The following is a 13,340-nucleotide window of genomic DNA, read 5'->3' as shown; positions in this document are numbered from 1 at the left end:
CCTCTCTACCATCCACAGAGCCCTCTTTGTTGCTGCCTTTGGGGCTCCCAAGTGGTACGGTACTCGAACCCAGGGCTTCATGCATGGTAGGTGTGTGCCCCCTTTTCTGCATTTAAAAATGTGGTTGCTTGTTTTCTATGCAAGCTTCTACAGCCTAAAGAAAGCAAAAGCTAGTTTAGGGCAGTGCCTGAGTTGTTTATGATGTTGATGAAAGGGTCTCAGTCCAAGTATATCAGGATTAGCTTAGGTACTGTTGACCTATTGACTCAGACTCTCAGTGTTCTTAGAAGGCTCAGCTAGTGTTCGGAGAGAGGACATTCTTGTCCTTTGGGTCTTACCATTATATTCAGACTAGACTGCTGGGGAAGATTTTGCCCCAAGATGATTTAATTCCCTCTCAGGATTCTTATTATTTGTTTTTATCTAGAGAAAAACGTACTTTGTTTTGAATGCATTACTTTGCTAAAACCTTCAGCATTTAGATTTTAAAATTTAATTTTCTTGTCCATATATTTATTTATTTATTTTAAAACAAGGAGGATAAATGACACTGCAGTAAATCGAAACATTGATAAGTGTGGATGGTTGAAAAATTTTATTTGTATGACAAGCGTATTAAGATATAAAAAAATAATCGAATGATGTCTTGATTACTCAGTAGCGACTGGGGTATAGATAGCTATTTTTCAGGACTTCATCCTTCTTGGGGTTACTTTGATATATTATTCATTATTATTATTCGGAGTTCATATTTCCAAGTGAATTAACTTGGTGAATGCATTTAAAAAAAATCTGTGGTTTTCTAACTTTCAGGAAGAGAAGAAGAAGTTTGACAAGGAGACAGAAAAAAACTACAGCCTCATTGATAAGCATTTGAATTTATCAGCAAAAAAGAAAGACTCACATTTGCAAGAGGTACTGTTTGTTTTTTCCCCATTAATTTGTGTCTAAAATTTGATGAGCAGTCTTCCTTTAAAAATGTACCTTTTCCTGAAAACTTTTCTTCTAGTATTGTTAGGGATGGGGAAAAAAAAAAAACTGAACAGGTATTGCCATGAATTAAGAAAATTCTCAGGGAACCAGACAGAAGATAATTAGCACGTCTCACAGTGATTAATCCAGTATGGGTTCACAGCATTACAATTTTTGTTCTGAGTCTGTTTCCTCAGGAACAGTAATTTTAACCATCATTGCCGAAGAGGAGATATATTATTTTCAGGAGTAGATTTATTAATTGGCTTTCAAGCTTTCTCGGAAAAACTACTTGAGTTTAATGTGTTCACCCGCCGCCTTGGTTTCCATGTGGAGGTAGCCTTCATCTTCCTTTGCACCGAAGGTCTCAGAGGCTCAGCTTTGGTGGAGAAAGTATCTGCTTTCCGTGTGTTCTGAGACTTGTGTTTTGGAACAAAGTCAGATGGAGAAAGGAATTTCTTCCTTATCTCTCACCTTTATCCGTGATGAGCTTTCTGCTGGTGGTGAAGCCACAGCACACGCTCTCATTCGAAGGGCGGCTGTTGGTCGTTGTTTGGGCCCTTGACTCATCCCATGAAAGTGAGATGCTTCTCCCTCATTTATTTATAAACACAGGAAGCCTGGGGTGAATGGGCTACTCTGTAGACACTTCTGAAATGTCAGGATGACATGCTATTGACTCTCATGGAAGCCCAGCTTACATTGAATGCCCAGGAGCTGGTTCTGTGCTGCTTGTGTCTCGCTAACACGATTGGCTGACATTTGGATGGCCCGGGAGAGGCTGTAATTCTGTTATCACTTAATCCTGACTCCAGTGCTCCAGGTGGGCAGGGCTCCACCCTCTCCCACACCAGGTGGAAAACTGTGCCTTTGTCCCAGAGACATCGCCACCGCCAGCCCTCCAGCCAGTCTGAAGCCACAGCTGCTCACTTTAGAGGCAGCTGGCCACCACTCTTCTGCCCTTGGGTCTCTTCAGGCATCCTCGTGGGCTGGTCATGCCCCAAGCAGATTTCCACCTGCACCTTACTAATTGAGTAGCTTGTTCAAAATGTTGCTCAAGACAAAAAGTAGTAAGATAGTGCTGGAGAATGAACCCAGGGGCCTGTGTTGTCAAAATAGTGCTGAAACACCTCCCTGGCTCTTTTTTTTTTTTTTTTTAATTTATAACATGGAGATATTGACAAGACCATAGGATAACCACACAGTTCCCAGCATCAGAACTACCTATCCCATTCCTCCCCTTGGAAGCTCTTCTATTCTTTATCCCTCTGGGAGTATGGACCCAGGGTCATTATGGGATACAGAAGGTGGAATGTCTGGCTTCTGTAATTGCTTCTCCGCTGAACAGGGGCACTGACAGGTCAGTCCATACCCCCAGCCTGTCTCTCTTTCCATAGTGGTGCAGGGCTCTGGGGAGACAGGGTTCTGGGGCACATTGGTGGGGTCATCTGCCCAGGGAAGTCAGGTTGGTATCATGGCAGCATCTGGAACCTGGTGGCTGAAAAAGAGTTAAGATGTAAAGCAGAACAAATTTTTGACTAACCATGAACCTAAAGGCAAGAATATTGCAGATGAAGATTGGAGTCTCTATTTTGGAAAAAGCTAGTAGGTCTATTTTAGGTATATTCCAAGGGGCCCATGACGTTACTAGTTTTTGCCTGAGCCTGACATCTGATATGCAGATGGACCCAGGTTATTGTCTGGAGAGATGGTGTCATAGTTGGAAAAAGGACCAGAAAGCTGGATCAGGGAAAAGAGTAGCTCCCAAATGTGGGGAAAGTATATAATTATTGTTGACTATAAACCCCATCAATCTGATCTGGTCCCATATTCAGCACAGGAGCCTATGTAACCTCTGCATCCCTGTAGGTCTGAGCTCACTTTCTGTGGTCATGGCTAGGAACATTCCAGGCTGCACTAACTTCCGGACCCATCTCCCTCAGGTAGTAGGTAGAGTATGTTGTCCAACATCCTATTCGGAGAATGGAACATTCCCTACCATTATTGATCCACATTGAGGGCAAGGCCCTATAGGGGCCCACAATGGGGTCCATTATGTTGTTCCTGATGGAGATGACCAGTGACAGTGGAGAGAGGGATCTGTCAGAGGTCTAGGTCCATCATGTCTGTGTGGGAATCCCAGGACTATCTAACTAGGGCCCTAGGTGATAGGGTCCTGGCCCAATTAAAAAAAAATTTTATTCCCTTTTGTTGTCCTTGTTGTTTTATTGTTGTAGTTATCATTGTTGTTATTGATGCTGTTGTTGAATAGGACAGAGAGAACTGGAGAGAGGAGGGGAAGACAGAGAAGGGAATAGAAAAAGAGACACCTGCAGACCTGCTTCACCGCTTGTGAAGCGACTTGTCTGCAGGTGGGGAACTGGGGGCTCGAACCAGGATCCTTACGCAGGTCTGGTCCTTGTGCTTTGCGCCACCAATGCTTAACCTGCTGTGCTACTACCCGACTCCCCTGGCCCGATTTTTATTCTGTGCTATTGAGAGAAAGAAGAAGCACTAAAGCTGAAGCATAAACCCAAGAGCTTGCACATGCTTGGCACTATTGAGCAGCCTCCTTGATCCTGTGTTTTGTTCCTTATATTTTGAAGGGAGGGAGGGAGAGAAGGAGAGGGAGAGAGAGGGAGATAGGGAGGGAGAGAGAGAGAGAAGGAGGGAGGGAGAGAGAGAAAGAGAGATGGGGGGAGAGAGAGAGAGAGAGAGAGAACATAACTTCACTGCTCCACTATCTGTGGAACTACCCCTCTACATGTAATGCCTGGGCTTGAACCTTGTGCATGGTACGCTCCTGAGTCATCTCTGGGCCCCACCAAGGCATATTCTGTGGGATCACTAGGGCCCTGTCTGTCAGCAGGTGTCTTCATTAGTGTTACGACACTCGTGTCACTGAGGCATTTTGTACCCGGGTTCCAGCAAAGGCCTAGTAATTGGTTTCCCTGCTTCCACCACTGGCTTCTTGCAGCTCTGTGCGACACAGCTGACCCTACCAGAGCTTCCTCCTCTTCAGGCTCTGACTTGTTCTCTCCAGAGGCTGAGGGCCTCCCAGCTGTCCTCACGCCCACTGGCCAGGCATGCGTGCTCTGTGCTCACAGCCTTTGCACCTGCTCTCCCTCCTCGCTGGGTCCACCTACGTCACTCCTCAGGGCCCTTCTCTCCACTCAGAGATCACCTTAAGGCGCACATTTATTTTTATTGGTTTTGGGGGCTGCTGATGGCTCACTTGGCAGAGTACATGTTACAGTATGTAAAGGCCCGGGTCCAAGGCACAGTCTCCACCTGTAGGGAGGAAGCTTCGCCAGCAGTGAAACAGTGCTGCAGGTGTCTCTCTATTTCTTTCTCCCCTCTCAATTTCTCCCGGTCTCTATCAAATTTATTAATTCACACACATATAGTCACAGACAGAGAGAGAGAGGTGGGGTGACGGCACAGCACTGGAGTCCTTTGGTGCTTCAGGCATGACCGTCTTTTTGCGTAACCACTATGCTGTCTCCTCAGCCCATCGTCCCATCTTTATTAGAGACACATGACATTGGTTTTGCTCGGAGTTGTATCTGCTCACTGCTGGAGGTTGAACAAGTGCACTGATCATTTGAAGCAGAAACATGATTTGGATGAGTGCTAGGTAGAAATGCTTTGGCTTAGTAACACTTACTAGCTTTCAGGACTTTTATATAAGATCGTCGATGCTAAATTTCCCCCTCCGAATTCAGGCATGCTTGCTGTGAAAAGACGCATAGAATGTAACAGGTAGCACTGTAACCGTGTCCTGGTGTGCAGCCCAGTGGCCTTCCACTGCCACCCTAGCACCCGTCTCCAGAACGTGCTTGTCCTTCCCAAACTGAGGCTCCGTGCCCAATACATAGTGGTACCTCACTTCCCAGTGCCCAGGGCAGCGGGCTGCCTGTAGCTCTGTTTCCCACAGTGGCTTCTGTTTTAGAGGGTATGCTCATGCAGTCCCTGTGGGCGGGATTTTTTTGTTCCATGTGTATGATTTGTCCTGTGGTGTCAATTGTGGTTGGAGTCAGTCACAGTCATTGTCATTCTCCTCCTCCCGCCCTCCTCTCTCTCAGTCCTTTTTCCCTCCTCTGTTATGCTTCACTGCTGGGGCTTCACTGCTCTATTCAGCCTTTTTTTTTTTTTTTTTGCCTTCAGGGTTATTGCTGGGGCTCAGTGCCTGCACCATGAATCCACTGCTCCTGGAGGCCATTTTTTCCCCCTTTTGTTTTTTGTTGCCCTTGTTGTTGTAGCCTTGTTGTAGTTATTGTTGTTGTTGATGTCATTCATTGTTGGATAGGACAGAGAAATGGAGAGGGAGACCTGAAGACCTGCTTCACCGCTTGTGAAATGACTCCCCTGCAGGTGGGGAGCCTGGGGCTCTAACCGGGATCCTTTTGCGGGTCCTTGTGCTTTGCGCCATCTGCATTTAACCCTCTGCGCTACCGCCTGACCCCCAAGGCAGGCTTTTTTTTTCCTTTCCTCCAGGGTTATTGCTGGGCTCGGTGCCTGCACCATGAATCCACCGCTCCTGGAGGCCATTTTTCCCCCTTTTTGTTGCCCTAGTTGTTGCAGCCTCGTTGAGGTTATTATTGCCATTGTTGACGTTGCTTTGTTGTTGGATAGGACAGAGAGAAATGGAGAGAGGAGGGGAAGACAGAGAGGGGGAGAGAAAGATAGACACCTGCAGACCTGCTTCACCGCCTGTGAGGTGACTCCCCTGCAGGTGGGGAGCCGGGGGCTCGAACTGGGATCCTTACACCGGTCCCTGCGCTTTGCGCCACGTGCGCTTAACCCACTGTGCCACCGCCCGACCCAGCCAAGGCAGACTTTTTTATAGAGACAAATAGGGTAGAGAAGAGAGAGAGAGAGAGAGAGAGAGAGAGAGAGAAACAGATACAGAGGCACACACAGAGACACCACAGCAACAAACTTCCCCCAGTGTTGTGGGGCCAGACCTGGATCTGAGTCTCTCCTCTGACATAGCAGCTACACTATTCCGGTGAGCTATTTTCTTGGGAGTGAATTCTCCATGGAGTCCCACTTACTTGCCCTGCCATCCCCTGGGTCAGCCTCACCATAGAGAGCAAACTTTTCATAAAGCCAGACGGTGGAAACTTCAGCCTTTTCAGATCATAACTTCCTTGCCGTGGCCACTCGTCTGGCCGTCAGAGCAGGACAGCAGCCACACCAGGTGCATCGACGGACTTGTGAACAAGCTTCAGCACAGGCGGTGTCCGTCTCCGGCCGCTGGTGGAGCCCGACTTCTCTATCGCATCTGACCAGCCTCAATTATTTTCACCTAGGCGGACATCCAAGTGGAGCAGAACCGCCAGCACTTCTACGAACTGTCTCTTGAATATGTGTGTAAGCTTCAGGAAATCCAAGAGCGGAAGAAGTTTGAGTTTGTGGAACCTGTAAGTATCACGGTGGGTTGTCCTGATGGGAGATTTTTGCTCCACGATAGAAACACTTGTCTTTCTAGTTTATGCTGGCTGCAGGGCTTGGAGTGGGTGCCCGTGACATGAAGCAACACGTTCTGAGTTGGGAAGAATGGGCACAGCCTACCAGGCAGCCAGCTGTGCCCTCTGCATCTCAGCTGTATTTTGCAGGTGACATGTCTCGGTCGTGACTGCTTTTGCTGCATGCTCTCAAGAACTCTTGAGTTGGGCTCCATTTTTGCCATCTTTGTTTTTAAAAAAATTTTAAATATATTTTTATTTATTTATCTTCTCTTTTGTTGCTCTTTTTTATTGTAGTTGTAGTTATTGATGTTGTCATTGCTAGGTAGGACAGAGAGAAATGGAGAGAAGAGGGGAAGACGGGGGGGGGGGGAGAGAAAGACAGACACCTGCAGACCTGCTTCACCGCCTGTGAAGTGACTCTCCTGCAGGTGGGGAGCCGGGGGCTCAAACAGATCCTTACACCGGTCCTTGCGTTTTGCGCCACCTGTGCTTAACCCTCTGCGCTTACCATCCAACTCCCGTGTTTTTACCATCTTTCTGGTAACTCTGGCCACTATGTGTGTGTGTGTGTACACACACACACACTCATTCTCTATGAAAAAAGTTGTGTTGTGTATAAATGTGGTCGTGTTCCTGGGACATCCTCCGCTGTGCTCCAGTGCATTTCTAAAGCCATTTCTCATGTGGTTCATGATGCTTCTGGCTTTATCAGTGAAGAGCCAGTGTGTGTGGAACTGTCCAGAGGGAAGTCAGCTCTATGTTGCTGCCCCGCCTCTGTCTTTATGTTCCTCAGTCTGTGAGCTTCCCCGCCAGCAGGTAGAGCCTGCCATTCTTTGCGTGCCCTTTGAGAGCACTTTCAGCTTTCCAGATCAATGACTGCTCACTCTCCTCAGAGACTGTATTGATCTGTGGTGATTCATCTCCAGTTATAAATGGACATTGCTATTTTCTTGGCCAGAAAGGACAAATGTGTGGTAAAGAACTTAATTTTTCTTAGATGATATAAATACAGTTGCCCACTAGTTCTGATACAGAAGAAGGAAGTAATCATGAATTCCTCCCTTTTAAAAATATATTTGGGAGTTGGGCAGTAGCGCAGCGGGTTAAGCACATGTGGCTGAAAACACAAGGACCGGCATAAGGATCCCGGTTAGGGCCCCTGGCTCCCCACCTGCAGGGGGGTCGCTTCACAAGTTGTGAAGCAGGTCTGCAGGTGTCTATCTTTCTCTCCCCTTCTCTGTCTTTCCCTCCTCTCTCCATTTCTCTCTGTCCTATCCAACAACAATGACATCAATAACTACAACAAAACAATAAGGGCAACAAACGTGAATAAATAAATAAAAGATAAAAATTCATATATATGAATTTATATATATAGTTCATATATATTCATATATATATATATATATTTTTTTTTTTTTCTATTTTAATGGGAGAGGGATAGAGGGTGAGAGTGGGGAGAGAGACATCAGAGCACTGCTCAGCTCTGGGTTATGGTGGTGCCAGGGGTTGAATCTGGGACTCTGGAGCCTCAGGCATGAAAGTCTTCTTGTATAACCATTTGTTATCTCCCCTGCCCTTCCTTAAAAATAAATTTAAATGAAGATTGATCAATGAATATTGTGCGGGCTCATGTAAATGGATCCTAGTAATTTCTTTGCTAGGATTTTACTTTAAAAAAGTTGCTGTGAGGCGAGGGGCATGTGTAGCTGTTCTGATCAGCCCTTTTCCCTCCTGAGACGTCTGTGTGCTAACACCAGGTTTTTCTTCCTGTCTTAGATGCTGTCGTTTTTCCAGGGAATGTTTACTTTCTATCATCAGGGCCATGAACTTGCCAAAGATTTCAACCACTACAAAATGGAACTGCAGATCAACATTCAGAATGTAAGGAGACAGCGGCATTCTGCTTTGAGAAGATGTTTGAGATGTGTATTTCTGGTTGACTTTAGACTTAGGAAAAACCTTAGATTCAGACCAGGCTGTTCGGTTGGACTGAGAACTGAGGCGTTGGACTGAGAACTGAGGCTACGCTGCCATCTTCTGGTCACTCCTTCGTATGACACCATCAGAGAGACTGCTCAGGAAATACTGCCACCTGGTGGTGCTTTTAAAAGATGCCTTTATTTTTAGTAACTTACTTGATTTTTTAATTCTTGGAAAAATCACTAAACATGTTTTTGTAGCAAGACTTCACATCATTTATTTGAATTTTCCAGTTTTATAAAAATATTGTTGACATGATACATTGTAAATTTAAGGTATATATCATAATTCCATACATGTATTACGAAATGATTTACACTGGTAAGTTTAGTTAATATCCATCCCCTCTTAATAGTTTCAAAATATCTTTTTCTTTATAGGAATTTTCAGTTCTTACTGTTGTAGCAACTTCCAAATATATCAGACAGCAGGGTCACTATTATAGTGACATATCTTGTGGGACAATTCTGAGAACCAGTTTGGCATTTAATTCTTAGTCCTCTGTAAATTTTAAAGATTTATTTATTGGGAGTTGGGCGGTAGCGCAGCGAGCTAAGCACACGTGGCACAAAGCACAAGGACTGGCGTAAGGAGCCCGGTTCGAGCCCCTGGCTCCCCACCTGCAGGGGAGTCTCTTTACAGGCGGTGAAGCAGGTCTACAGATGTCTTTCTCTCCCCCTCTCTGTCTTCCCCTTCCTCTCTCCATTTCTCTCTGTCCTATCCAACAACGACAACAACAATGACATCAATAACAACAATACTAACTACAACAATAAAACAAGGGCAACAAAAGGAAATAAATAAATATAAGAATATTAAAAAAATATTTATTTATTTATTGGGTAGAGACAGCAATCAAGTTGGAAGGAAGAGAGACACACACACACACACACACACACACACACACACACACACACACATACTTGCAGCCCTGCCCCTGCTTGTAAAGCTTTTCTCCTACAGATGGGGACCAGGGCCTTGAACCTGTGTCCTTGCAGAATGTAACATGTTTGCTGTACTGAGTGAGCCACACCTGGCCCCTCTGTGTAAAATCATCAGAAGATCACTCCACTGTAGACCTAAGACATTTCAGCTGTAATCCACATCATTTTACCCACGTCGCTTGACGTTTATCCCCATACAGGCTTCCGGGTCACCTGGGATTTCTTTCTTGTGCTTTCTGTCTATCCGCAGTTGTAGGCATTCACAGTTGCTCTTCATCTGTACAATGTCTGGCGAACAGACACTTTCTAGGAAGTCTTTGAAAAAGGGATGCAGAAGAACTTTGTGAGCATGGTGCATGCGGTTCTGTTTGCAGGGTGGGAGGTATTACGTCCCTCTGCACGTTTGAACTGATTTTGTGTGCGACCCCATGAGAAAGCTGCTTGAGCGTAATGAGCGTCCTTGGAGGACTAGTTTAGAAATTCAGCCTGCAGTGTCAGTGATCAAACCAAAGCTGTGAGCAGAAGGATGAGAACTTCTGTTTGCTGCCCAGTTTTCATTGAGAATGAAATTTTCATTGTGAGAATGAGCGGCTTGGGCGCAGTCAGTTTCTGAGGGTTTTTTGTTGCCTTGCTTTTGCCTTTGCTGTAGTTTTCTACACTTGAGAGTATAAGTAATGGGTAGGGTTTTTTTTTTTTTCTTTTTTAGTTTATTTTCCATTAAAAATTTCATTTCCTTCTCTAAGATGGATTTATTGTTATGAGAGATCAGAGCACCGCTCAGCTCAGGCACATGTGGCGTTGGGGTTGAACCTGGACCGTGAGCCATGCCAGTCCTTCCTGTGTTCTACTGTGTGTCATCTCAGACTTAGTTCCCTGGATCTTACACATGTGTGGGATCACAGCAGACAACCTTTGACTCTTAAGAATTCAGACTTCAGTACATTTGAAACGTACTTGAGTCCCAGTTTAGCCCCCAGGTTGACTCATTTTTTTTTCCTAAAATTTTTATTATTTATTGGATAGAGATAGCCAGAAATTGAGAGGGTAGGAGAGAGAGAGCACGAGAGAGAGAGAGAGAGACACCTGCAGACCTGCTTCACCGCTTGTGAAGCTTTCTACCTGGAGGTGGGGACTGGGGGCTTGAACCCGGGTCCTTGAGCACTGTAACATGTGCGCTCAACCAGATGCGCCACCCCTCACCCCCCCCCCCCACCAGGTTGACTTACTGCCCCAATACAGTACGGCATGAAATATTATTTGGTGAGAGTTACAGTACAGCATGAAATATTATTTGGTGAGAGTTACAGTACGGCATGAAATATTATTTGGTGAGAGTTACAGTACAGCATGAAATATTATTTGGTGAGAGTTACAGTACGGCATGAAATATTATTTGGTGAGAGTTACAGTACGGCATGAAATATTTGGTGAGAGTTACAGTACGGCATGAAATATTATTTGGTGAGAGTTACCATTCGGAGAGGTCTGCAGCAGGGAAAGGGGTGAAAGTGGGGTGTGGGGTGGGCTTCAGAAGCAGCATGTGGAGTCTTTGGGGGGGAATTGGCTACATTAGATGAGTAAGTAAGTAAGTAATCTCCCATATGGACTATGGGAGTCAGGTTTTCCTGTGATATGAAAATAACTCTGTGGGGTCATAAGAAGGGTAGGTTGTAAAGGAGTTTGAAGTAGTTGAATTGAAATAGTTGGTCTACATTCCTGGGAGGTATATAGGCCACGTGTGAGTACATGTATGTAAATGTATGCATGTGATCCCATGTCCAGACACGTGTATACACACACAGCCTGCACACATATACATATTCAGTGATTCTTCAGCCCTCTCCGAAGACCCAGGTGCAGTGATGCCGCTTAACTGTGAGCACATTTCTTGTTTTTAATTTTAATTTTTTCATTGCCACCAAGTCATTGCTGGGCCTCACTGCGACTACTACGAATCCACCACTCCTGGAGGCCATTTGCCCCTCCTCCCCCTATTTTATTTGTTAGGACAAAGAGAAATTGAGGGGGGAGTTTCAGGGGGAGACAGACAGAGAAAGAGAGATACTTGCAGACATGCTTTACTACTTGTGAAGTTGGGGCCAGGTGTTGGCACACCTGGTTAAGCCTACACATTACTACTTGTGAAGCTTCTCCCCTGCAGGTGGGGACCAGGGGCTTGAACTGGGTCCAGAGAGAAATTGAGAGGGGAAGGAAAGAGAGGGGGGAAGAGAAAGACACCTGCAGACCTGCTCCGCTGCTTTTGAAGTGACCCCCCCCCCCTGCAGGTGGGGGATCTGGGTGCTCGAACCGGCATCCTAGTGCTTCACAGTATGTGTACTTAACCGGTATGCCACCACCCAGCCCCATGAGCACATTTCTTAACTGTGTTTGCATCTTGGTTTTTATGTAGTAATTCTCCCACCTGTGCACAAAGATTCCTTTGGGGAAAATGGCCAAATTGAGGATTGAACCAGGAGGGTATGAGGCTCACTGGGGTACTTCAGGACTAGACAAGGATCACTCAAGTCAGGGAAGCACTTCAAAAGACAGTACACACAGCCGGGTGGAAGGAACCTGCACTCATAATTTGAGTATTCACATAAATAAAGCTGAGTATTGGCTACAAACCACTGAGCGTGTGTGCATGTGGCACAGTCATACATGTGTGCGTGTTGGTCTGTGGGAGGAATTACAGCAGTGACGGAGGCACGTGAGGCCAGGTTCAGTCCGTGTTTAGAAGAAGCCGTGCGCCCCTGTGCAGCCTGTGCGTTCTTAGAGCGTCACGCAGCTTTGTGCAGCTCTAGCTTGTCTTCACGATAAGCCTGTACAGGTTCCTTGTCCCTTTTACAATTTCCATTTACCAGACTGCCTGGCTCCCTGAGAAATGCACCTACCCCACTGCTCTGTGCCCCGGGGGGGGGGGGGGGGGGAGGGTGGCTTCGGGCCTTGCCGGCGGAGATGTTGACTCCTGTTTCATCTTAGCCCCTCCGCAGTGTCGCATCAGCAGTTTTGAGGCATTAATACAGTTAGTTTGGAGTGTGGAGGGAAACGTCCGGAAGCCTGGAGGTTGCTGACTCATCTTGATCATGGTGGTAATCTTGTCAGCTCACCTCACACAGCCAAATTTCCAGGTGGCCGTTGATAGGGGTGCTGGCCCCCCATTTCTCCTGGGTATCAGAAAGGCGATTTGCTCTTTTGGTCTGCAGACATTATCTGTGGCTGAGTTCTTGTCCCCACTTCTTCTGGGAAGGCATGTCGCAGTCAAGGGCACTTGCCTCTGCCTGGGGAAAGCGACACTCACACTCACTAGTTTGCGGGGAAGAGCCACGGCGCTCAGATCCTGAGGCTTTACGTTGCTGATGTAATAGGAAGAACAAGTGAGGTGGGTCACTGAAAGTGTCCCAGAGAGGTGTTCTTTCTTTCTTTCTTTCTTTCTTCTTTTTTTAAATATTTATTTATTCTCTTTTGTTACTCTTGTTGTTTTATTGTTGTAGTTATTATTGTTATTGATGTCGTCATTGTTGGATAGGACAGAGAGAAATGGAGAGAGGAGGGGAAGACGGGGGGGGGGGAGAAAGACAGACACCTGCAGACCTGCTTCACCGCCTGTGAAGCGACTCCCCCGTAGGTGGGGAGCCAGGGGCTCGAACCGGGATCCTTACGCTGGTCCTTGCACGTCACGCCATGTACGCTTAACCCGCTGCGCTACCTCTCAACACCCGACCTGTTGTTTCTTAAGTCAAAGATTTAGTAAATGTGTCTAGCATGATGGTGGGAATTCTTATATTGAGTGATAGAATTATTCTTGGTTATAATTCTTGCTCCATAAATCATGCTAGAGAGCTTCATAAATAACCTGGGACATGGAATCATCTTGGCTTGTACTCCTGCATCTGTTTGGTCTCTCACTTTTGTCTTTGCACAATGATCTCAGTGGGGAGAACTCGGCCACAGAAAGGAGGTGGCT

The 13,340-nt window shown here is 46.2% G+C and overlaps 1 protein-coding gene across 2 annotated transcripts in view; it reads left to right on the top strand.

The window, feature by feature from the left end:
* ARHGAP10 (Rho GTPase activating protein 10) overlaps positions 1-13,340 on the top strand; it is a 264,608-nt gene that overhangs the window by 96,310 nt on the left and 154,958 nt on the right. For both annotated transcript variants that reach the window (XM_060178991.1, XM_060178990.1), the window contains exons 5-7: positions 814-915; positions 6,288-6,398; positions 8,226-8,330. In XM_060178991.1, coding sequence (XP_060034974.1) covers positions 814-915; positions 6,288-6,398; positions 8,226-8,330 — 318 coding nt within the window. The remainder of the gene's footprint in view (positions 1-813; positions 916-6,287; positions 6,399-8,225; positions 8,331-13,340) is intronic.

Source organism: Erinaceus europaeus, chromosome 19, assembly GCF_950295315.1.
Source record: "Erinaceus europaeus chromosome 19, mEriEur2.1, whole genome shotgun sequence".
NCBI classification, from domain to species: domain Eukaryota; kingdom Metazoa; phylum Chordata; class Mammalia; order Eulipotyphla; family Erinaceidae; genus Erinaceus; species Erinaceus europaeus.
The sequence above is the reverse complement of the archived record's forward strand: the minus strand, read 5'-3'. Positions and strand labels throughout refer to the sequence as shown.